This window comes from Mesoplodon mirus (genome assembly GCF_964341445.2).
Source record: "Mesoplodon mirus genome assembly, chromosome: 7".
Classification (NCBI taxonomy): Eukaryota; Metazoa; Chordata; class Mammalia; order Artiodactyla; family Ziphiidae; genus Mesoplodon; species Mesoplodon mirus.
The window spans coordinates 56,115,134-56,141,838 of NC_138983.1; the positions used below are offsets into that span (position 1 = coordinate 56,115,134).

A 26,705-nucleotide genomic window follows, 5' to 3' on the forward strand; every position below is an offset into this window, starting at 1 on the left:
AAGTGTTGGCAAGAATGTAGAGAATTAGAACCCACATACACTGCTGATGATAATATAAAATGGTACAGCTGCTTTGGAAAACAGTTTGTCAGTTCCTCAAAAGGTTAAACAGAGAGATGCCATATGATCTAGCAATTCCACTCCTAGGTATACCCAAAAGACATGAAAACATATTTCTACATAAAAACTTGTATAAGAATGTTCATATCGGCATTGTTCATAATAGTTAAAAAGTAGGAGCAACTCAAATGTCCATCAATTGTTGAATGGATAAATAAAATTTGGTATATATCCATACAATAGAATATTATTTGGCAATAAAAGGAATGAAATATTACAACATGCCACAATATAGATGAACCTTGAAAATATTATGGTAAGCAAAAAAGGTCAGTCACAAAAGAGCACATATATTGTTTAATTCCATTTATTGTAAATGTCCAGATTAGGTATATCTATAGAGACAGAAAACAGATTGGTTGGTTTGGGGGAAAGTGAGGGCTAACTGCTTATGGCTATAAAGTTTCTTTTTGGGGTGCTGAACATGTTCTAAATTGTGGTAATGGCTGCAGAACTCTGGGAATATGCTTAAAAAAACATTGATTGTACACTCTAAATGACTCAGTTGTATGGTATGTGAATTCTATCTCAATAAAGTTGTTACCAAAAAATGATGAGGAACATTCAAAGAATAGATTATATCATTAGTACACTAATAGAGAAAAAAAATGGAATGAGAAAAAGGAACATAGGTCAGATGAAACAAAATACAAAATAAGATGGCAGAAATAAATCCAAATATATCAAGGGTAGACTAAATACTCTAGGTCTGAAATACCCGCAGATGAGATTTTTTTTTTAATTCCAGCTATATACTACTTAAAAAGAGACAAAAAGTTACAAAATTTAAAAAATAGACAAAGACATAGGCAAATATTAGCCAAAACCATTTTAGGTTAGATGTTCTTTCTCAAACTTTAGGGCATTCTTCTATCAACTTCTAATTGAGGTACTGCTGTGGAGATTTTTTTTTTAATTTATAGGGGTTTTTTTGGTCATCTCTTACCACTTTAAAAAAATTTTTATTTTATATTGGAGTATAGCTGTTGAGATTTCTTTTTAAGAATCTTTTTATCCCTCATATTTCTAAATTTTAATCTTAATGTAGGACAAGCTTCTTCCTAGGAGATTCCTTAAACTTTCTCTTCTATTGAATTTATATCTACTATACATGTTTTCATTCCCAACATTTACATTTTGTTCTCTGAAACAAGGTTCCTTTTTTTGTAAAAGAGCATCCTGTTCTTGTTTCACAGATGCCATACTGTCTCTTGCCTCTGACGAGAGATATTAGGTTTTTTAGTATTTTCTTTTGTTCTACGCATTATTGTTTCCTTTTCCCATTTTGTTTTTGCCCGTCTTTTGTGTTAGAGGATTTCCCTGGATGGCTGGTGATTCTATGAAAAGGCAGGGTTTGTTGACTATTGAATATCACTGTACAGTTATCAAGTAGAGACCCAGCCTTTTAAATGGGGGACTCTTCCACCAAATATCAATATCTGCGTGTCTTTTCTCTTAGGCCAGTCATTGCTCCAGAGAGGAATCCTCCAATCTCCTGCCTGGGGACATAGAACTAGCTGTGAGCCTTCGGGAAAAGAAACTGAATAGTCTCATTTGTTCATTCACTCAACAGATATGCACTAAGCACCTATGAGATACTATTTTAGGCACTGGGAATACTGAAGTGAACAAAAGACAAAACCCGCTATTCTTGTGTTAACACTCAGTAGAAGGAGACATAGCAAAAATTTTCAAGGTAGCAATAAGTGCCACGTAAAGCCAGGAAGAGGGACAATGAATATCAGGTTGGAAAGGAATGTAATTTTAAATCAGTGATCAGGAAAGGCATCTTTAAGCAAAGACCTGAGGGACGTAAAGGAGAAAGCTATGAATATATTTAGAAGACACAACACGTACCTTCACTTAATACCTGTTTCATCCAGTTGCTTTATCTTTGCCCGCATAAGCCTACTGAGTCCAGAGCCATCTGGTTCAATTCCTCCAAAAGTTAACCTGTCTCCCATTACTGAGAAATTTATTTTCAATAAATTGAGGGAAAGGAAAAGATCTGGGAGTCTAATAGAGTCAATCAATCCTGTTTTTAGCACCCTTTCAGAGGTACCTAGCACCTATAATTCCTGAGCATTTATGGGGTTGTGATATGGATTAGTCTGCACTTTCTCCTTCTGTGGGTAGTTTTCAGTTTGCTCTTCTCTGTTAGTGAGTTAACATTCTTCAACTTGCTATCTTCCTAAATCTTGGTATCTTATCTTCCCTCCTCTTCTTTGTCCTTTGATAATATTCCTTTTTCCGAATTACTTTAATTTCATGGGGTTTGGGGAGAAAATGGAGATGAATTAATGAATTAATTTCAACAACTCTCTAGGGTAGCTACTATTATTCCTCTTTTGCAAATGAGGAAAGTAAAGCCAAGGGAGGTTAAATATCAATAACTCATCCAACAGCATAGAAAGCAGATCAGCTAGAATCTTATTCTTAGGGTCACTTCCTTATCAGTTTTCAATACTACCCTCAAAATAATACTAGGTTCTCTCTCCATTCTTAAAATCATCAAAGCTAAGAATGAGCACCCAGAAATCCCCAGGAAGAGGTGAAAGAGGATTGGTTCCTGCTGTAGGGAAAATGATTGGTAGAGGATCCTTACAGCAAGCCGAAGTACCGTGGAGACTAAGAAGAAAGTCAAGGTTTACAACTGTAATGAAAATGATGGGAGAAAGCAGAAGGGCAGACTGGAAAGGAAGAATCAAAGACAATTCTCAAGTTTTTCTGATGTCATCCACAAAGAAAGAACAGAGGAGACCTTTAAAAAGAGTTCCAACTTACTATATACTGATTTACCATGTGCTTGAAAATTCTACATCCTATCCCTAATACTTTTCTCTGTTGGCCATTGATGAGAGCGTTAATGTTAACTGGGTATCATGGAATCCAAAAATGGAAATAGTGGCATTTCACACAGCCCTGCATTAGACATTGGCCCAACATACAATGTGGTTTCAAGCAAATGAATGAAACCTAACCTCACTTACATCTATTTTCAGATAAGATACTTAGTTTATGGGAACTTCCAACCTGCTGAGTCAGATCACACAAAAACATACTTTGTTTTATTTTTATTTTTCTTGGAATTTTATTTTATTCAAGATAATACAAGAGAAGAAGGGTGAACCGAAGTGAGCATTGGTAGGGGTTGGGAGGATGGTGAGTGTTAAGCCATCATTATTTTGGAGTTAGGTTTAATCTTAATACCTCTCAAACTTTTCCCTCAAAATAACATCCATGACAAAGGAGCATGTTTAAATATCTAGGCGTGTGGTTACCAAATTTTTTATATCTGTAGTGGACACCATATTCTCTATGCTTTTTTTTTTTTTATGGTACGTGGGCCTCTCACTGTTGTGGTCTCTCCCGTTGCGGAGTGCAGGCTCCGGACGTGCAGGCTCAGCGGCCATGGCTCACGGGCCCAGCCACTCCGTGGCATGTGGGATCCTCCCGGACCGGGGCACGAACCCGTGTCCCCTGCATCGGCAGGCGGACTCTCAACTGCTGTGCCACCAGGGAAGCCCTCTATGCTTTTTCTTTATTGTTGGCCTCTCCCCATGAGAATATCAGCTCCATAAGAGGCACATGATTATTTTATTACTATATCCCCATGCTTTGTTTTAAATGGATGTGGACAGACTGCTGCAGCACAAGAACAACTGTAATCTTATACCTCTGATAATAAAAAATTCTGCTTTACTCAAGTTAGAAAATATTCTAAATTTTATTTCTACCATTCACCTAACATCAGAACAGCATAATTAATAACTTCTTTTTCCAAAACTCTAAAAGTAAATAGAAAAAAGGATATAATGACAATTCTACTAGAATGATCTGGGCTCAAACAAAAATACAACCAGTGAGACATCAGTAATGAAAGCAAAAAAGCAGACAGAATACAAGGCTTTTTCATATTTTGCAAGGACCAAATGGAGCTGTTCACTCTCTTAATGTGTGTGGCGATATTCAGTCATCAGAACGCATGTAAGTTACTATACTGCTTAGACATATCACAATAGGAAGAAAGCAATCAGGTTTGAGGTCAGAGTTTAAAAGTCAGTAAAATCCATACAGAAAATCCTAATGAAGTATATTTCAGAACCAATGGCCACATAACACCTTCCCCAGACTCACCTGAATGCCATAATGATCCAGGAAAAAAGACAAAGAGCAAATATCTTTAGGGCAATTATCTGAGAGATTCTTTCCAGTCACAACTTGCTTATATATAAACAGGTAACTTAATTCCAATTAAAGAGACATTTGGCTATGCCCTGTATTGTAGGCCCTGATATACTTCCTAGGCATTAGGGAAATCAGCAGGCCCGAAAATCCCACTGATGAATAAAACTTGGTTCTTGAGCTCAAAGAGCTCATGTCTGGAGGTAAATAGGAAGTAAACAGTCACTGTATACTATAGCTATGACAGAAATAAGCCTAGCGTACCATGAGAGCTCACAGATGGGACATTCAATCTTGCTCAGGACACTTACGGGGAGGGAACCATGTCAGAGAAGGATTCACAAAGATTATGTCTGGTGTGAAGATTTTGTTAAACCAAATGCTATAAAAATTTGAAGTACTATTTTTATTAAACAATGACCTGGATAGGGAAGAGGCAAAAGTACAAATCCTCTAATTACCAGTAAAGAATACAATTTCCCAATATTCAGTGAAAAAAAAGTCAGCATATTCTCCAACTTAAAAATGGGTTTATATTCCAAAGGTTTGTAAAGTAGGTTGTTGGAAAAACTGAAGTACATTTCCCCTGATTAACAGTATAATGAAATATTGGTAGATTCTCTGGGAAGCTCCATTCTCAAGTCTATTTAGCCATAATACACTAAAATGCTATTTGTGATGAAATTCAGCTAATAATAATGATGTAGTTCAGGTGATTAACATAGAAAACTGAATTTAAAGTGATATTGGGCTTCCCTGGTGGCACAGTGGTTAAGAATCCGCCTGCCAATGCAGGGGACACGGGTTTGAGCCCTGGTCCAGGAAGTCCCACACGTTGAGGAGCAACTAAGCCCATGTGCCACGACTACTTAGCCTGTGCTCTAGAGCCCGTGAGCCACAACTACTGAAGCCCGTGTGCCTAGAGCCCGTGCTCGGCAATGAGAAGCCACGGCCATGAGAAGCCGGCACACCACAACGAAGTGTAGCCACCGCTCGCCACAACTAAAGAAAGACCGCGCGCAGCAATGAAGGCCCAACGCGGCCAAAAATAAATAAATAAATTTATTTATTTATTTTAAAAATAATAAAATAAAGTGACATTAATATATCTTGAACCATGGTTCTTATGCTTAAGGAAAAGCTGGTTTAATTAAAAGGATGAGAAGAATTAAATTAAACAAACCAGACACACATGTATTTATGCTGGGCACTTTACAAGCATTATCTAAATTTAATCCTCACAACAACCTGGGCTATATTTTCTTAGTAGGATAAAGATAGAGGGATATAAAAATGGAATCATAGAAGGATATAAATATATTGTTAATAATCACAGTTTTAAAATTTCACTTCTGGGGACTTCTCTGATGGCACAGTGGTTAAGAATCCACCTGCCAATGCAGGGGACACAGGTTCGAGTCCTGGTCTGGGAAGATCCCACATGCCGCGGAGCAACTAAGCCTGTGCGCCACAACTACTGAGCCTGCGCTCTAGAGCCCGTGCTCCGCAACAAGAGAAGCCACTGCAATGAGAAGCCCGCGCACTGCAACAAAGAGTAGCCCCCGCTCACCGCAACTAGAGAAAGCCCGCGCACAGCAGCGAAGACCCAATGCAGCCAAAAGTAAATAAATTTTAAAAAAAGAATATATATATGTATTATGAATAACTGAATCACTTTGCTGTACAGCAGAAATTAACACATTGTAAATCAACTGTACTTCAATAATTAAAAAAAACAAAACTAACTAAACACCAGCTCATATGCTGACTTTACCATTATGTAGAAAGACCTATCTTACTTTTGACTCTCACTTTAGGAATATTGCTTAACTCATCTGATTGAACACCCACCCCTCCTCACAGCCATTCAGCTCTTAGTGATTAAAAGAGTGCTCCACTTTTGTCTCCAGGATTTTCTTCCAAGCTGCCAACACCTATTTTGTAAGTTTTGATACTGGTCTTGGTGTTCACTCATGTATAGGCAATGAGAACCAAGTTACAGCTTACCTAACCAAGAGCAATTATTAAGAAACTATCATTTCAAATATGAAAAGAAATGTATCTTAGAATTTATGAAATACAGTAAATAAGTTTCCACTACATAGTTTTACTATTTAAATAATAATTCCACATATGTATATCTTTCTCCTCAAAAACAACACTGCGAGGTTAGTATTACCCGGAAGAGAATTCTAGTTTGCCTATTTAAAACCTATATTCTTTCTACTACAAGACAACAGAAGTACAGAGCTAATCATACTGACATGGGGTTGGCAAACTATGGCAACTATGGGGTTGGCCTGTGTGCAAATCCAGCCACCCCCTGTTTTTGTGTGGCTCATGAGCTGCAAATGGTCTTTATATTTTTAAAGGTTGTGGAGGGGAAAAACAAAGAAGAGAGGAGTATTTAAAGACATGAGAAAATTACCTAGAATTCAAATTTCAGTGACACCAAAAAAAATGTAGTTGGAATACAATTACATTCATTTACATATTGTCTATGGCTGCTTTCACCTTACAACGGCAGAACTGAGTAGTTGCCACAAAAACTATGGCCTGCAAAGCATAAAATACTTACAGAAAAAATTTGCCAAGCCCTGGTATAAATGATAGGTGCTACAAAAGGATAGAAAATGGAAAGATCAGTGCAGGCTGGATAATCAGGAAAAGCTTCAGGATCTCATTTTATATGAATGTTGTGTGCCACATGTCTATTAAATCAAACCTTATGAGAACATTTTTTAAACTGTGCTACTGTAGAATACATAAAGAAATAAAAACAAAGGCTCCTGTACTCTGGGACCTCCAATTTTATTGGGGAAGCTAAAAAAAAACAAAAATACAAAAACAAAATAAAAACATAAAATATAAATTATGATAATGTTTATGGTAATCACCCATTTAAATTACCATAAAATGACCATAATAAATTTGACATAGCAATTAAAAAACACAATACCAAGTAGTAATGCATAATAATTGGCAAATAAGAAGAAATGACAGAAAGTGCTACAGATGCTCAGAGGAGGGACAGAGCAAATGAATGAGCTAGAATAGTCTGAAAGAGCTTCATGGATTTTAGAGGATGGGAAGGACTTGGAAAAGTGATATGGGAGGCCTCGAAAGTAAAATAAACTTGGCAGTTGGTAAGTACAAGAAACATTTAGAAAATTGACATTGCCTGGGACATGACTATGGAGAACTACTTTTAACAGTAGACTTCTTGCTCTCATCCCTACACTTGTTAGAGTCACCAGTGTGTAGATACAGCCTCATTGGAAAATAGGCTTCTTAGAGAGTAACAGAGAAATTGAGTAAGGGCAGAAAAACCCAATCCTATAAAATGCAGCTGGGCTGAAAATAATTACTAATTGACATTTGCTCCCTTATAGTAATGGACTTGCTTTCAGATTTGGGGAATGAGAGAGGAAGATATGGATTGTCAAATTTTAATAAAGTAAAACTAAGTAACAGGCATGAATCTTCACATACAAGAGACTAATTCCAAGCATGAGTTTCAACCATATGAGTATTTTAAATCTCAAATTGGACAATGTATTTGTAAACACTCACAACACACTCTACCTAAATGTTGATGTCAAAATAAAGTACGGATTCTATAATTTTATGAAGTGAAAAACAGCTTTCAGAAGAAAGGGAGTATAGCTTTAGTTACGTCATCTTAATGGAACTGGTAAGGAAGTAAGATTTTCCTTATAGAATGAGGCTAAATAGGTCTAGGATTTCGGTTGCTCATTCAGTTAGCACTTAAGTAGTCAGCATGTTAGACACCAGGGAAACTAAGACACAATTCCTACCCTTAAGAAGCTCACAGTCTTGAGTAGACAGTCAACCAATAATTATAGTCAGAGGGATAAGTGTTATATCTACAGAAGGTTATGGGGGCATAGAGGATGTATTCATTGACTACTATGTGATGATGCCTACTAGGCAATAATAACCAAAACCAACAAAATTATATGACTGCTATATATCAACTGCTAAGGAAATAAGGGAGGGGAAGGATGAAAGGAGGGAAGAAAAATTTTCCCTACCTACTTAGAGAACAAAGAATAGGAAATATAAGTTGTATGTTTTTAAGTGAATGTCTCAAATCCAAAGACATAATATACTTCAACATCTACTAAGCTGCTTAAGTCTGATAGGAGAGTTATTAATGAGTCATGAGCTGCACAGTAGCAGTCCTAATCACTGTTGTCACAAATTCTCCAGTTTAGGAGTCTTGTAGTGGAGACAAAATAATGAAGTTTAATTGCAGCCAGCTATTTAAATCAAGGCACCACTGATTAAAAAAAAAAAAAAGTCCTCATTAGCAACACTGAAGAGGATGGAAAGAATGGAAAGAAGGCAACCAAATGGCTGTCTGAGGTCATGATAGTTTGGTACATTCATTACTATTGATAAGGGCATCTTATTAAAGCAGCAGACTTAGATTCTAAAAACTACATACTGGATCATGCTATTAGAGATCATCTAACCCAAACCTTACTTTATGGAAGGGAATAATTAGCTGTCTATTATGTATCAAGTAGGATTTTGAATTCTGCAAGAAAAATATTCTCTTTAAAAATGAGAAATACAGGCTCAGACACATAGATACATTGCCCAGAGCCACTTCCCATAGCACTGGAGCTTGGATTTAAACTCAAGCATGTCTGGTGCCAAAGAGTTCTTTCTACTACACCTCAGAGTTCTTTCTGAGGCCCAGGAAGAGGAAAACTTGACGAAGCCACATGGCTTATTAGTGGCAGAGATGGGATTCCCACTTACACCTGGAAAAAGTCCATGGCAAAGGACACACACAGAGGCACAGTGAAAAAGGACTGATAGTAAACAACTACAGCCTTCTGCTACGGTTTGGAATGACTAGAATTTTCAACTTAATCTCTTATTCAATCTTCAAAATATAGAGTTGACCCTTGAACAACATGGGAGGAGGAGTAGGGTGTGTGTATGTGAGACCCTCCGAGCAATTGAAAATCTGTGTATAACTTACAGTTGGCCCTCCATATCCATGGGCCCTCTGTATTCAAGATTTCAAACACATGAATTCAACCAATCGTCAATTGTAGTAGTGTAGTACACTTGACCCTTCAACAACACAGTATGAACTGCATGGGTCCATTTACACAAGGATTTTTTTGAATAGTAAATACTACACAATTGTAATGGTAAATACAGCACAATTGGAGGTTGGTTGAATCCAGACATTGAACCATGGTACATGGAGGGTCAACTGTAAATTATACCTGGATTTTCCACTGTGGGGAGAGTGGGCACCCCTAACTCCCTGTTGTTCAAGGGTCAACTATATTGGTAGTATGTGCTTGGGACTAGTTGTCAATACTGTATTTCAAGAACTAAGTGTGGTATATAAGTGGACCGTCCTCTTAATAGTGCTATTACTTAAAACTTTCTTCTCTACAAGAAACTATTTCACATCATGAAGGAAAAAGTTTTCCCTCACTAACCAGAGGCGTTTCCTCAAATCTGACATCAAGTAACATGACAAGAAAGGCTCATTAGGTTAAAAAAAATTCCAATTACTGAATTTTGGAGAAATAGATTTGCTGGCAATAAGTCTAGCAAAATGGAAAAACGGACATTCACTCAGAAGTGCTCAGGTCAAGCGGCTCAAACCTGGCATAAAGAGGAAATGGTGGGGGGAAGGAAAGAAAGAAATCACTTCCTATACCTGTGCAGCAATGAAAACAGTAGGGAATTTGAAGTCAGATTAGTCTCCCCGACTTGTTAATGTCAGGACTCTGAACAGATGCTGTTTACTCTCTACTCCAGACATTCCTTTCCCACTTCCCACCACTCTGTATTCCCTAACAGAATTCCAAATTGTTTCGGTAGCTAGTAGAGATCTTTTGTTATCTTTCCTCCAGCCCAAAGGAATAAATCAGAATTGGTCTAAACCAGTCATAGTAATCCCATCCCCTACTGCCAGTGATTGGATTTAGGATGTACATGTGAACCAGTTCTGGACCAAGAGATTTAAGGGAAAAACCTGCTGGGGAGTTTCCCATTCTAGGGGAAAAAAACAGGGACAAGCTAAGCTAGGAAAAGGTCTTTGCCCTTGTTCCTTCCCTTTTTATTTAAAAAGACAGAATAGGGCCTCCCTGGTGGCGCAGTGGTTGAGAGTCTGCCTGCCGATGCAGGGGATACGGGTTCGTGCCCCGGTCTGGGAGGATCCCATATGCCGCGGAGCGGCTGGGCCCGTGAGCCATGGCCGCTGGGCCTGCGCGTCCGGAGCCTGTGCTCCGCAACGGGGGAGGCCACAACAGTGAGAGGCCCGCATACCACAAAAAAAAAAAAGACAGAATAAAGGTAAGGTGCAAGTGGAGTTGCAGCAGCCATCCTGCAACCATAAGGTGACAAGCAAGAGAAGGAAAAGTCAACATTTCTAAGGATGGAAAAAGAAAGGATACAAAAAGCCTGGGTCATGATTGATACAGTTGAATAACTGAATCAACTCTGAACTTATTTATAAAAAATATTACTTATTTCAATGCATAATATTTCTGTTTAAATCACAAGCTATTAACAGAAAATTAGATTATTTCACATTAATGTAATATTGTTAATGTGAATTTGAGGAATTTTGTAGGTTTAGTTGTATTTAAATAGTAAATCTGTTGAGTTTTATAATTATATAAGACTAATATGGAATTTACTCTATACACAGGAATTTATCCCTAGTTTTATTTTGTACATATTTAAGTAACATTAAATACAATGCTAAACATTATGTTTACATTACATAATATAATGTAGAACATTAAATATAACATGTTAGTACTTGGGATCTGAAATATTTTTCCTTCAAAAGGGATTTATACAAACTGAAAAACATATTTCTTCAAGGAAGACTCAACATCATAAAAATGTTTATTCTAAGTTAATTTACATATTTAATATAATGCCAATAAAAACACTATTAGGCACTAGTCTAGTTGATTAGAAAGTTTATTTGTAAGAATAAACAAGTAAGAGGAGCCAGGAAAACCCTGAAAAAGAATGAAGGGGAAGCTACCTCTACCATTTACTAAAACATAATAATGTCTCTCCAATTTAAAGCATAGTGGTGGCACATAAATAAATAGGCCGAGGGAAAAGGAAAGAAAATTCATAAACAGACCCAAATCTATGTTACTAAAACATAATAATGTCTCTCCAATTTAAAGCATAGTGGTGGCACATAAATAAATAGGCCGAGGGAAAAGGAAAGAAAATTCATAAACAGACCCAAATCTATGTAGAAATTTGGTGTATGATAAAAATGTCATTTTAACTAGTGGGGAAAAGGACTAATTTTTATAGAAGAGAAATTCACATAATGGGAAAAGGACTTTTTAATAAATTGTGTTACAACAACTGGATAGCATATGGATAAAGATAAAATTAGATCTGTTCCTCACTTTGCACATCAAGATAAACAAGATGGATGCAAGAAAACAAAGCATACAGGTCCTGGGGGGAAAAATATATGAATCGTTTTACAACCTGGGAGAAGGAAACGTCTTTCTGCAATCCAAAATCCAGAAGCAATGGATTTTGCTAGATAGATCTGAGTACATTAAAATTTAAAAACAACTTTTTTACATGGCAAAAAATATCATAAGCAAAGTAAAAAGGCAACTTGGAAAAATATTTTTAACACTTATATGGAAAAAAATATCCCTGATACATAAAAAGCTTCAAAGAGCCACTCCAGAAAACAATTTGGCAGTTTCTTAAAAAGTTATACATAAATTTACCATATGGCCCAGCAATTCCTTTCTTAGGTAATTATCCAAGGAAATGCAAACATTATTTCCACATAGAGCTCTGCATGTGAATATTCACAGCAGCATTATTCATAATAGCAAAACACTGGAAACAACCCAAGTGTCCAGCAACTGATAAATGACTAAATAAATTGTGGTATACCTACACAATGGAATATAATTCAGCCAAAAAAAAAAAAAATGAAGTACTGATACATGCTACCACATAGATGAAACTTGAAAACATTATGCTAAGTGAAAGAAGCCAGTCACAAAAGGCCACGTACTGTATGGTTTTATTTACATATCTCCAGAATAGGCAAATTCATGGAGACAGAAAATAGATTAATGGTTGCCAGGGGCTAGGGGAAGGGGGAGTAACTGCTAACAGGTAAGTAGTTTCCTTATGGGATGATGAAAATGTTCTGGAATTAGTGCTGATGATTGTACAACCTTGAACATACTAGAAATCATTGAACTGTATATTCTGAAAGGGTGAATTCTATGGTATGTGAATTATAACTTAATTTTTTGAAATTGATAATCAACATAAACAGATACATGAAGATTTAATTTTTTTAGTAACTTAATATGTGACCTTGAGCAAATCACTCCACTTTGCCCTTTATTTCTCCATCTGTGTGAACAGCCTCTTAAAGCCTTCCTAAGAGGCCTGATATCCGTAATAAACTTAAGAAGTTGAATGAAAAACTATCTGATCAGATATGAATAAATACACAGCTTGAGGGGAAAGAGTTGACATTATAAGATACTGAAAGGAGTGCTTCTACTTCATAAAGAATGAGCCTTTCTCATTGTTCTCAACATATAATAATTTACTAGTTATCATTCCTTAAGAGCTTATGTGTCAGGAGGCATAACTGCTTTTCACATATTATCTCATTCTCACAGCCCTCTAAGGTAAGCAGAAGTATCCCAGTTTTAGAGATAAGAAACAGACTATGAGAGGTTAAATGACTTAACTAAAATAAATACTCAAGCTAGCCTTCAAACTCAGATCATTATCACTTCAAACACCAGTCTCATTGCACCAAGGAATAACAAGAACAACAACGGACTACAAATCTAAAGTCTGGGTTTCTGAAGTCTTGTTTCTGCCACTTCATGATTCTGTGATCCTAGGCAAGTCAATGAACATTTGAGTTTCCTCATTAAGAGAAAATATTAACCCTTGCCCTAACTTACCTCATGGAATAATACAAAAAAGCACTAATATATGTCAGTTAAAGCACTATAAAAATGTAAGAGATAATTATAGAAACAGTACTATTGATGAACCAAAAACATGTTGAAAAATGGTCAAATGATTTTAATAACTTATAGTCTCTCAAATGGTAATGGAATGTACTAAAGTAGTGATTTTAAAAACACCCTCAACAAAAATAAACAAATGGGACCTAATGAAACTTCAAAGCTTTTGCACAGCAAAGGAAACCATAAACAAGATGAAAAGACAACCCTCAGAATGGGAGAAAATATTTGCAAACGAGTCAATGGACAAAGGATTAATCTCCAAAATATATAAACAACTCATGCAGCTCAATATTAAAGAAACAAACAACCCAATACAAAAATGGGCAGAAGACCTAAACAGACATTTCTCCAAAGAAGACATACAGATGGCCAAGAAGCACATGAAAAGCTGCTCAACATCACTAATTACTAGAGAAATGAAAATCAAAACTACAATGAGATATCACCTCACACCAGTTAGAATGGGAATCATCAGAAAATCTACAAACAACAAATGCTGGAGAGGGTGTGGAGAAAAGGGAACCCTCTTGCACTGTTGGTGGGAATGTAAATTGATACAGCCACTATGGAGAACAGTAAGGAGGTTCCCTAAAAGACTAAAAATAGAATTACCATAAGATCCAGCAATCCCAGAGAAAACCATATATACCCAGAGAAAACCATAATTCAAAAAGACACATGCACCCCAATGTTCACTGCAGCACTATTTACCATAGCCAGGTCATGGAAGCAACCTAAATGCCCATCGACAGACGAATGGATAAAGAAGTTGTGGTACATATATATAATGGAATATTACTCAGCCATAAAAATGAACGAAATTGGGTCATTTGCTGAGATGTGGATGGATCATGAGACTGTCATACAGAGTGAAGTAAGTCAGAAAGAGAAAAACAAACGGTGTATATTAACGCATTTATGTGGAACCTAGAAAAATGGTACAGATGAACCGGTTTGCAGGGCAGAAGGTGAGACACAGATGTAGAGAACAAACATATGGAAACCAAGTGGGGAAAGCCGCAGGTGGGGATCGTGGTATGATGAATTGGGCGATTGGGATTGACATGTATACACTGATGTGTATAAAACTGATGACTAGGGCCTCCCTGGTGGCGCAGTGGTTGAGAGTCCGCCTGCCGATGCAGGGGATACGGGTTCGTGCCCCGGTCTGGGAGGATCCCATATGCCGCGGAGCGGCTGGGCCCGTGAGCCATGGCCGCTGGGCCTGCGCATCCGGAGCCTGTGCTCCGCAACGGGGGAGGCCACAACAGTGAGAGGCCCGCATACCGCAAAAAAAAAAAAAAACAAAAAAAAAAACTGATGACTAATAAGAACCTGTTGTATAAAAAATAAATAAAATTAAATTTAAAAATTAAAAAATATATAAAAAAATAAAATAAAATAAAAACACCCTCAAGCACACCAGGTGTTATAGACTGAAAGTCTGTGCCCCCCAAAATTCACTTTAAATCCTAATCTCCAATAACCTCTACATTATTTGAAGGTGGAGCTTTTGGGAGGTGATAAGGTCATGAGGGTGTAGCCTTCATAAATATGATTAGTACCCTTATAAAAGAGACCCCACAGCGCTCTCTTCTTCCTTCCCACATGTAAGGACACAGTGAGAAGACTGCCATCTATGAACCAAGAAGTGGTCCTCACCAGACATGGAATCTGCTGGTGCCTTGATCTTGGACTTCTCAGCCTCTAGAACTCTTGAGAAAAAAAATATGGTATTTTTGTTATGGCAACGCTAACAGACTAATACCAGTTGCAAGTAGGGCTCTAAAATCAGAGTAGCTCCAAAAGCTTTAATTAAAAAGTTCAAAACCACTGTTTTGGGTATCATCTACTGGCATCTATCAAGGAATAATAAAACCAGGATTTCAGGCCTTACCCGAGAAATAACATACATAAAGCTACTATCACAATGCCTGGCACATAGTACTCACTCAAAAAAAAAAAGAAAAAAAGAAAAAAAAAAAGTAATTGTTATTATTGCTTTATCCAGCAATACTCTGGAATTACTAAATCCATTTGGAAAAACAAAACTATGGAAACTCAGGAAAAACCAAAAACTTAAAACCACCCTGAATATGCAAACACATCTAAATAAGGTTTACTGAAACTGAAGGCAAGAGATTATGAAAAATAGGTGAAAGAGTAAGTCATATAAGAAACTGTCAAAGGAACAGGTCCAACCTGAGAGTAAGAGATGGACTGGGGAGTGGAAAAGATAGAAAGAGTTTAAAAAAAAAAAAAAAAAGCAAGTGAGAAGAAGTTAGAAATAAAGAAGGATGATTTGAAATTGGTAGAAGTGAGACTTCATAAACCAGGACTGACTGAGGAAAAAGGAAGACTGAATCCTGGAGTATATGCAAAGGAATAAGATATATGCAAAGGAATAAGATACACAACTCAAATTAAGTATTGCCAATGATAACAACTATGAATCCAAAAAAAACAATAGGTCTCAGAGACTCTCTTCCAGCTTTATGATTCTAGGGGAGGAGACAGTCTATATTATCATTAACATTAGGCTTACATGAGGCATGTCTATGTTCCAATAAGGAAGTAGAAAATAAAAATACAGGAAAATAAGCTACTTGAGGACCACATAAAATTCACCAATATATGCTCTTCTCTTCACAGTACTATAAAGAAGCATTCTTCTAAAGAACTTTATCTTCCAGGATAAGCAGTTAACCTAAATTAAGAGGACCAAAGCATCTATTTAAAGAGGTTAAGTTACTAATAATCTAATCAGTAGATTTTATTTTTTCTTAGTATTTTTCTTCAGTTCTTCATCTTCAGAGAACTTCTGATAAAGTGAGAAGCTAAGCTCTAACTTATCTGAAGGATATATGGTTATTAAAAAGCTAGTATTTTTATATATATTTTAAAGAAGAGTGCTGGAATACTGAAAGATCAAAGTTTAGTTTAAGAAAGGTGGCAACTAAGATACATATCAACAATAAACGTTACATTAATTTTATAGTCCAGGTTAATTTTCCCAAAAAATCTCCTATGGATCAGCTTCCAGATCCTCCTGAATCATGTTACAGTCCTACCTTTGTCTTCCAAAGCCAAAACGGTCTTCATTTTACCTTACATGTAGGCTTCTACCACCTCTTTGTATTGTGCATCCATCGACCTATCTTCACTTGTCAAGGTTTTCTCAGTTTTCTACTGTGTCTCATAGTCAGGTCTTCACTTCAATTCTTAGTTTCCTTCCCCAGTTTTTCCAACCATTCTCACCACCCCTCTACTCCACTGTTTTAATTTACAAGATTCTCCTTTCTCTTCATTCCTAGGACCTGCTTTCACAGTATTGTATCTCCTATCTAAATCTCCTTTTCGATCAGTTTCTGTACATATTAATCTTCAGAACCTAAGGTTTTTCTTCTCTACTCTTTATTCCAAGAATGTCTACCAACCTATCTCTAGAATCCCAAACACACACTCTTGACTACCACATACCTAAGTATTTTTCCTACCCCTTTTCTCTTTTCAGTCACTAGTCTCCAGAATCCTGATACTACAAATACCCCTCAAAACCAACTGCCTGTTCAATTACCTCTGCCTTCTACTTCTCCCAGGTTCAACTCATTACACTCTCTCTCCTACACCTTAGCATCCCCCAACCTGGCCCAAGCCATTCAGCAACCTAAATTCCAAAAGCCAACACAGCTCCTCCCATTCCAGTAAACGATGGATTCCCTCAAAACATTTTAAGTGGCTCCTCTCAGTGTTTCATTAATTGAATCTTATCAGATCAGTACATAGCTTCCACCAGACCTATTTGCCCAGCAAAAATCAATTTCCCAAATCTTCCTCTTTAAGCTTCCCAGACCTTACCTCTGCAGCACGCCATTCACTAGACCCTATTCCTAGTCATTTCTCAATCTCTGGAGCCCATGGTTACTCTCTAAGCCCCTCAGCCCTCTCCCTCCTCACTCCTCCCCTTATTCCCTACCCTCGCTTCTCAGCACATTCCTATCACCCCTAACAGTCTTCTTGGCTGTGTTCTCCATCTTACCTTAGGCCTGTTCCCCACACTTTCTCAGTACCCCTTAATCCCCACACTTTCTCAGTACCCCTTAAGAGACTTAATCTCTAAGTCACTCCCTCACTCCCAGAATCTGCCTCTTACACCCCTAGATACTCTCTCTAGAACCTTCTGCTCCCTGGTTGTCTTTTCCGCTCCACCCCTGCCTCAGGTGTTCTCTGTTTCCCACAGCTTTTTTCTATTATCTAGTTCTCAGAGAAACTAGATAAAGATTTACTCCTCCCAAATCTTTTCCGAGTTCTTCTCCTAATTCCCCTCAACTTTTCTTTCCGTCGTTTCCCATTTCCCTCAACCATCCCTGGCAGATTTCCCCTCCACCTTTGTCACCGTTCTTCTCCCTTTTCTCAAACCTCCTCCACCCCTTCTTCTGGAGGTGCCTCCTACATATCTTAAACTATCCTCTCAGCTTCCTCAATCTTTGCCTCATTCCCTTCTCCCTCCAATACTATTTATTCTCCAATTTCCACTGACTTGGCGCCTCCCCTAGTCCCCAGATCTGCCTTCTACTTCATCTAAACGTCTCCAGGCCGCCGCCAACATTCTCTCCTATCCTTAGCCTCCCTTGACGTGCCGCTCGAAACGCCCAGAGACACCATTCTCCAATGGCCGGGGCCTGGCCTCTCGGGAGAAGGGGTACGGGTTACGTACCCCATTCGCATCTTGGCTCCGCTCTGACTGCTCCCGCTGCCGGGTAGAGGAGGGCGAGGGGGCAGGCGGCCGAGGTGCATGCTCTTCTCGAGGGCCGACATGAAGGGAAGGCCGCAGGCAGTCGAACAGTAGCCGAAGCTTCGTCCCACGCTAAGTGCGGCCCAACCGGTCACACAGCTCGCTCCCCTAGCGACGCCCCGTCGCCTTTGGATAGCACCCAGCTACCAGCAGCACCGCCCACCGGCTCCGTAAACTCCACCCCCTCGCCCCAGTGCTTCCACCGGAAGTGCGCACCAGCCTCCACAAAGGGAGCTGGGTAACGGAGTTTCTGATCCCTCAGACCCCAAGCGGAGAACTCGACGACCCTCGCCGGAAAGAGAAGCGTTACTGAAGGCAATGCACCCTGGGCAATGGAGTCCTCAAAGGGCTTATCCCTTTGCGCTTGCGCAGCTGGAGGAGACCGCGTCCAACCCGCAGAGGTACTGTAGCAAAGCGTCCTGGGTGTTGTAGTCTATTGGAGGGAAGGCGTCTTGGCGCCTTCCTTTCTCATGGCTTCCTAGAGGCTGTTAAAGGAAGAGCCGCTTTCTTCCTGCCTCCCAAGCTGCCCAGCGGCGCCGGTTGCCGGGGAACGCCAGCGCCTTGGGAAGGGATGGCGGGAGGGTACGGCTTAAGTGCTGGGGCCGGAGTTGAGTTGGTGAAGAAGAGCTGGGGTTCGTCATGAAACAACGGAAAGCCCAGGGGCCTGGGGGCGGCGGTAGCCGCAAGAAGAGAGGTAATATGAGCGACCAAAGGTTGAGGAAAGCGGAGTTGGGCGGAGTTGGGGGAGCAGGACGCGAAGCATTCTAGGGAGACCTCCCACAGCCGCCTGTTAAAAGAAAAAAAAAAAAAAAAAAAAAGAGGGATTGAGAAGGGAGAAGAACCAGGGAATCAGAAGGTTAAAAGAGAGGTCAATTGGCCTTCCCGCGAATGGAAAGGATATAGGGGCTGGAGTAGGGGGCAAAGTGGGTGAATAAATGGGACGAAGTGAGGGCTAAAAGGGGACCCTTCCAGAGGAAGGGAACAAAAAAATTGTAGGAATGTTTTGTTTTGGTTTTACTTCTTTAAAAATTGAGGTATAATTGACATATAACATTATGTTAGTTTCAGGTGTACAACATAATGTTTGTATATATTTCGAAATTATTACCACATGTCTAATTAGCATCCACATCATACATAGTTACATTTTTTTTTCTTGTGAAGAGAACTTTTAACATCTACTCTTCAGCAACTTTCAAATATACAGTACACTATCATTAACTGTAGTCACTGTGCTGTACTTTAAATCCCCATGACTTAGGGGTGTTTTTGATAAAAGTTAAATGTGTGGGGACGGGAGGGGGGAGGTATAGCTTTGCAGGTCCACATAGAACTGGAAGAAAAATAAGTTGGAGAGTATGTCAATAATCCTAATAGGCAAGGATCACGTTTTACACATTACTGAATCCCCAAGAACTAACACGAAGCAGGACTTAGTAAATGTTAATTGAATGACTGAAGCATGAGACAGTCATGAATCATGAAGGGCTACAGGTGGGAGTAGGGAAAAGATAGTTGTGGAGGAGAGAGGAAGAAAGACTGGGGAGTGACGGTGTGGTAGGGTTGAAGTGGGGTGGGGGGGTTAGGGCATGAAGATCTCTGAAGGATTTGAGATGATGGAAGAGTGTGTAGCAAGAGGACCTCATCAGGTTAGTCTGCTCAAAAAGAAGGAAGCTTATGAAGAGACCAGGGAAATGTGAGCTGCAGCAAGAACAGTCACCCTGGGAACCCAGGGCAGATGATGAAATGTAATGGAATCTCTACAGGGCTGCCTCAAAACAAAACAAAAACTGGGTGACTGCATTTTATAGTATAGGCAAAGAGGTATTAGGAATGGTGATAGTGCATTAGGCCATTGGATTGAGGACTAAAGTTGCAGTCTGGGAATAAACCTTATCCAAACTGTTTAAAGGTAACTAAGGCAGTTTTGAGGCAATGCCTTTCCAGGAATGATGGGAGGATATGAAACAGAAGTGTGGAAGTGTTCAGTGCTGGTGCTGCCTATGTCAAACCAGTCAAGCATATTTGGTTGATAGGAGGAAAATCAAAGTAGAAATAACATAAGAATGTCGTTCTCATTATACCATGTGCATATACTGTAGTACTCATGTACACACCTGTGTATAATTTTTATATTGAAACTAGTTATCCGTAATGATTATGGTGGGTCTTGTCTTCACTAAAGAAAGCAGAGAGGCTGTTCACTTTAGAAATCCAAAGAATTAGTTATATAAATTCCTGATCTGATAGACTCCAGTATATTTTTTTCTTGTGAGGCATGACCACTCCCCAGGGAAAAGTGAGAGGACTAGAAAGGTGTGTGTAATATTGGAATGACTTCTTAAATCTCCTCTAAGTCATGGTTAGAAGATACCGTGAATAGAAGACAATCAGGGTCATTAAAGGAAAGCTTTATAGAAAGCCATGATGAATTGCCTCATTTACATTTTATTATCTGTCTAAAAGCCATAAATATTATGAACCCAGCACTGTGCTAAAAGATAATGGCATAATCTGAAGATGATAGTTTCTGTCCTCATTGTGTGATATCAGCAGGAAGAAAAGACACAGTTTAAGGTGGTCTTGAGGTGCTGAGTTGTAAAGTGTAGACTTCATTTGAGAACTGATTGACAGGAGTTGTTGCTGTTTTATGTTTAGTGATGGTTTTAAAGTAAGAGAAGTAGGTAAAGATAACATATCTTAAAAACTGGACATTACAATAATCAGAACAACAGTACTTGGAAGAAAAATTTCAACTACTTCATAGATTTTTTTAAACCTGTATACTGTATCATTGTATTTGTATTTTTCATTTAATATCTTTCAGTTAAAGAGGAGTTTGTGTTGGTATGTTCTTTACTTACAATAACCTGAATCAAATCCTGAATACTAACTAGTTGTCAGGATGGCTTAAGTGACCAGATAGCTTATTCTATGGTCTGGTTTGCTAGTTACTTCTCATGTATTAGAATAAATAGAATAAGTCTTCTCTCTGTAGAGACGAAAATGTTTGTGTGTTTTCATTCAAAAAGCAGATTATGTGTTTTCTGTATTTAGACTAAATTTCGACTTAGTATTCTTGGATTCCTCCACAGGTTTAAGTGACATTTCTCCATCTACAAGCCTACCACCCCTGGTTGAAGGCCAGCTACGCTGCTTTCTGAAACTTACTGTTAATAAAGTCATATGGAAGATTACAAAGCCTCCTGCTTGTGTACTTGTTCGAGTGAGATGGTGGGGAGAAACATCAGAAGGAACACTCTTTTGTCCCAGGGATGCATTGCAGACCGAACCAAAAGCTGTTAGAACAACTACACGTTATGCTATTCGCTGTGGTCCAAAGCAGTTTACCTCTTATCTAACAGGTATCTTTTTGTCTTATCATTTCAACTGTAGGCCTAATAAGAAGCATGTGATTATGTTGTTAACAATAGGTATTATTGTGTACTTAGTATCTATGGCATTGTTAATTATTGAGGAGTCAAAGAGGTTTTATAATAGCCACCATTATTGAGAGTATACTATGTGCTACTAGTTGATACATATTATTTCTAACCTTTAATAACCCTGCAAGATAGATATTTTCTCTGTTTTATAGACAATGAAACTGAAGTTCAGAGAAATAAAATGAATCCTCTATAAGGTTAAATAGTTGACAAATGGCCAAACTAGGATTTGAACCCACTTCTCTCTGACACCAAAACTCATGCACTTGTCACCACACCATGCTTCTTTAAGGAATAACTGTAGTCTCTACTCTGGGACTTACATTATGCTCAAGGAAAGATGATATAGATATAAAATTTACCAATAATACAAGATAATACATGCTAAATGCCAACTGTAGTACAGGTTTTCAGAGAAGGGAGGATCCCTCTACTGGAACCAGGAGCCAAAATTTCTTCATTTCTGTTAAAGGAAAACATTCTGAATGTACTGTGTTATTTCTCTATTCAGGTCAAGTTTTCATATAAACACATTTTGGATGGTAGACTTATCAAATCAATTCAGTTCAAGTCAGTAAAAATTAAACATTTATCATGTAAATATTGTTGGGCTAAGAATACCGGAGAGCCAGAGGTGAATTAAAGATTAACTGGGCTTCCCTGGTGGTGCAGTGGTTGAGAGTCCGCCTGTCGATGCAGGGGACACGGGTTCGTGCCCCGGTCCGGGAAGATCCCATGTGCCGTGGAGTGGCTGGGCCCATGAGCCATGGCTGCTGAGCCTGCGTGTCCGGAGCCTGTGCTCCGCAACGGGAGAGGCCACAACAGTGAGAGGCCCGCGTACCACAAAAAAAAAAAAAAAAAAAAAAAAAAGATTAACTTGTCCTTAAGTTTGCATTCTTTCAAGAGGAAAATTTTGAAGACATCAAAATATAAAGAAAAAAAGTTCAGTTATTCAAAAAATATGTATTGAACACTTTGCATGTGCTAGACGTTGTGCTAGACACTGTGGAGATTACAAAAATGAATCAAAAAAATCAGAATGGTATCTAATTCTAACTAAATGCACAAAGAAGTTTAGTTACAATAGTAGGTAGAAAGTGATAAGAACTTTTAAAAGATACACAGAGATATTTCATTAAGAAAATAAATGAGACATGGGTGAGCCTGGCTGTTAGTAAATAACCAACAAATGTTGGTACATTTCCCTTATTCTATATATGCACGTTATTTTATAGTCTGCAAAGCACTTTTACACATATTAGCTCATAGAATTTTCAGAGAACTTGCATGATTAGGTAAGACAGGGATGGTGATATGTTAAGTAAGTTGCCTAAAGTCATATAACAACCATTAAGCAACTGCCATGTAAAAGGATACTGTGCTATGAGTTTTACTTGCAATACTCCCATTCCTCACACAGCCATGATATAGGTATTATGATGCCTATTTTATAGACAGCTGTGGCTTACAGAGCAGTAGCTTGTGAATGTTGGAGCCACAACACAATCACAAATCTTCTAATTGTAAATCCAGTACTCTTTTCACTACAGCATTGAACAAAGGGTGAAAATGAACCACTTTCTCAACTTTGGTAAGAAAATATTCAGAAGTTACACTGTCCTGAAATAATCTCAGATTGCATATGCATGCATTTTATTTCTGCTGTAAATTAGGACCATGAAGGTGTTAAGTCTAAGCAACCAATTGACGAATACAGTTAAGGAGTTTATTTCCATTCCTTTTAGTTCTAAGTGCTCTCAGCCTTTCAGTGTTCCAGATATTATTGAGAAATAAGCAGTAAAATACTCCTGAGAGGCAGGAACCAACCCATGCATCTATACAAGAGATGCCCTTTGTCCAGTTCAAAACTAGAAATGGTGAGAATTTAAAAACTGAGAATTTTTTTCTTTTTTTTTTTTTTGCGGTACGCGGGCCTCTCACTGCTGCGGCCTCTCCCGTTGTGGAGCACAGGCTCCGGACGCGCAGGCTCAGTGGCCATGGCTCACGGGCCTAGCCGCTCTGCGGCATGTGGGATCTTACCGGACCGGGGCACAAACCTGTGTCCCCTGCATCGGCAGGCAGACTCTCAACCACTGCGCCACCAGGGAAGCCCGAGAATTTTTTTATTGTTGCGTCTTTATTTCAAAACTAAAGTCTGAGTCCTTGCCAAATATGTAAAATATATATATATACTCTCTTAAAGGTATTTTCCTTATCAAATACTTGATATTCTACATATTTTTATGTAATTTTTTTCTCCATTCGAGTTATTTGTCATTGCTTTTCTCTGAAACTTTGTTCTTTTGATCTTGGGTTCACTCTTCCACACCCCCGAATGATATGGTAAGTGCATAGTTTATTTGAAAATAAAATGATTCTTTTAAGTAAAAAAATTTTGTAATGTATATTACTCTTCCCACTTCCAAAAAAAAAGTAAATGAAAAATGTCTGCCTATGTTGTAATTGTTTCTGATTAGATATGGCTGTGCTGGTGCTGGAAGTAATCACCAAACTTGAACATCTTCCGGTTGGTAGAGTTCAGATCAGTGGACTAGCCCAGCTTTCTCCAACCCATCACATCAATGGATTTTTTACCATTGTTTCACCAACATCTAAGAAACTTGGAGAACTCCAGGTAAAAATATTATAATTATCTGCTACATAGAATAAAACTTTGGGGGCACAAATAGTTGAGTCTGTTTGTAGAATGGGTAGGTACGTGACTCCCACATACCATGCAAATTCCCACTTCATGCTTTTGTTCATGTTTTTACCCAGACTGTCATGTACTTATTTCCCACTTATCCATATCCTCTTAGTTCTTTGCTGCCCATCTCAAGTTCCAAGAGACCTTTGCAGCTCCTACTGCACTCATTCTTCTCGGTACTTTTTATTAAATTCAGAATAACATGAATTACATGATCATTGTTCAGTTATAATCCTACATAGTCTCCAAAATTTTGTATTTGTAGTTTCCCTTTAATTTCCCTTCCTTTTAGTTTCTAGATTCCCTGGGAGACAGGACAGTGTTTTCTACTTTCTTTGTTTTTCCCACAGCTCCTAACATAGTGCCAAGCAGTAATGGCTTGTTTGACTCATTTAAGTAGTATCTTAAATGAGTCAATAGACTACAATTTTAATATTGTTGAATACACTGTTTTCATTTTTTCAGTATTAGAAGTGCATCTCCATAACCAGTTGTTGATTGTTCATTCATTGATTCAGCCTACATTTTTTTGATATGCTGTTATGTGCCACTAACTTAAGATACAAAGATAAGAGATGGGCCTTTCAGTTAGTTTTCCAAAGTCAGGTAGGAGGAAATAGAAGAGAGTAACAAGTAGAATGCAGTGTGATACTGATACACATATACTATAGATATGTACAGGATGGTGGGAAAGAACATAGAAGGGTCTCTTTCTGAGGGAGACTCTGGGAATTCTTCCTAGAGAATTCTGAATATTCAAATCCTTGAGAAATTTATACCTTGTCAAATGTATTCTAAAATATGTATAGAAATTTAAGCAGGTATTTAAGAAAACAGTTCAAAAAAGATGAGGAAAGAACATATAACATTACCAGATGTAAGAACCTATTATAAAACCACAAGCACATAATTGTCAAAGGAAGAGAATAAAGTCCAGAAATAGATTTAACTAAGTAAAAGAACTGAACATTTTCTATATTCTATTTATCATATTTTTATTTATAATATATTGAAAGATAGTGGCACCTTATGGTGGTAACTTCATGGTAAAATGGGACTGGTTTACTCCTCCTTTTCTGATAATGGCACAGATTTGCATTAGACCTGCAAAAACAGTTTGGCATTATGTTTCAAGAGCCATAATAATTAGCATATATCATTTACCTCAATAATTCTACCCCTGGGGTCTTATATTAAGGAAATACCATAAAAAGAGAGGAAAGTTATATGCTTTGGACTGGTTATGGAAATGCACTTTTTTTTGGGGGGGGGTACACGGGCCTCTCACTGTTGTGGCCTCTCCTGTTGCGGAGCACAGGCTCCGGACACGCAGGCTCAGCGGCCATGGTTCACGGGCCCAGCCACTCCGTGGCATGTGGGATCTTCCCGGACCGGGGCACGAACCCGTGTCCCCTGCATCAGCAGGTGGGCTCTCAACCACTGCGCCACCAGGGAAGCCCTGGAAATGCACTTTTAATATTGAAAAAATGAAAACAGTTTATTCAATGATATTTAAATCATCTATTAGTGGACTATTTTGTTTCCATAAAAGATAAAATTATATAGTTATGATTGTGTAGCAACATGGAAAATTATTTTGGATTAATGACAAAAGAGAATTAAAATTATACCCACATATATACATATGATTAATGACTGGGGAAAAAAAAACAAGGGAAAATAAAAACAGTTGGGGGCTTCCCTGGTGGCGCAGTGGTTGAGAGTCCGCCTGCTGATGCAGGGGACACGGGTTCGTGCCCCAGTCCGGGAAGATCCCACATGCCATGGAGCGGCTGGGCCCGTGAGCCATGGCCACTGAGCCTGCGCGTCTGGAGCCTGTCCTCCGCAACGGGAGAGGCCACAACAGTGAGAGGCCCATGTACTGCAAAAAAAAAACAAAACAGTTGGAGTGTATAATTCTAGGTAGGTTTTTTCCCTATATAAAAAAATGAGATATGATTCATATGCCATAAAATTCACCCTTTTAAAGTATACAGTTCAGTATTTTTTAGTGTATTCACAAGATTGTACAATCATCACGATTATCTAATTCCAGAGCATTTTATCACCCCAAGAAGAAACACTATACCCATTAGTAGTCATTCCCCTTTTTACCTTTCCCCAACCCCTGGCAACCACTAATCTACCTTCTGTCTCTATATATTGCCTATTCTGGACATTTCAAATAAATGATGTAATATAATATGTGACCTTTTGTATCTGGCTTCTTTCAGTTGGCATAATGTTTTCAAGGTTCATCCATGTTGTAGCATGAATCAGTAGTTTATTCCTTATTATAGCTAAATAATATTCCATTGTATGGATATATTATAGCACATGTTGTTTATCCATTCTTCAGTTGATGGACATTAGGACTGTTTCCA

The 26,705-nt window shown here is 38.3% G+C and overlaps 2 protein-coding genes across 3 annotated transcripts in view; one reads left to right on the plus strand and one right to left on the minus strand.

Moving 5' to 3' along the window:
- PPME1 (protein phosphatase methylesterase 1) overlaps positions 1-18,323 on the minus strand; it is a 74,501-nt gene extending 56,178 nt beyond the window's left edge. Inside the window, exon 1 of one of the 2 annotated variants that reach the window (XM_082626714.1) lies at positions 18,091-18,323. In XM_082626714.1, the coding sequence (XP_082482840.1) occupies positions 18,091-18,191 (101 nt within the window). In that variant the 5' untranslated portion in view covers positions 18,192-18,323. The remainder of the gene's footprint in view (positions 1-18,090) is intronic. The other variant, XM_082626713.1, reaches the window with a different exon arrangement.
- A 294-nt stretch (positions 18,324-18,617) lies between these two features.
- Positions 18,618-26,705, plus strand: part of C2CD3 (C2 domain containing 3 centriole elongation regulator) — a 128,065-nt gene continuing 119,977 nt past the window's right edge. The window contains exons 1-3 of the mRNA XM_082626709.1: positions 18,618-18,862; positions 21,264-21,533; positions 24,092-24,249. Coding sequence (XP_082482835.1) covers positions 18,808-18,862; positions 21,264-21,533; positions 24,092-24,249 — 483 coding nt within the window. The 5' untranslated portion in view covers positions 18,618-18,807. The remainder of the gene's footprint in view (positions 18,863-21,263; positions 21,534-24,091; positions 24,250-26,705) is intronic.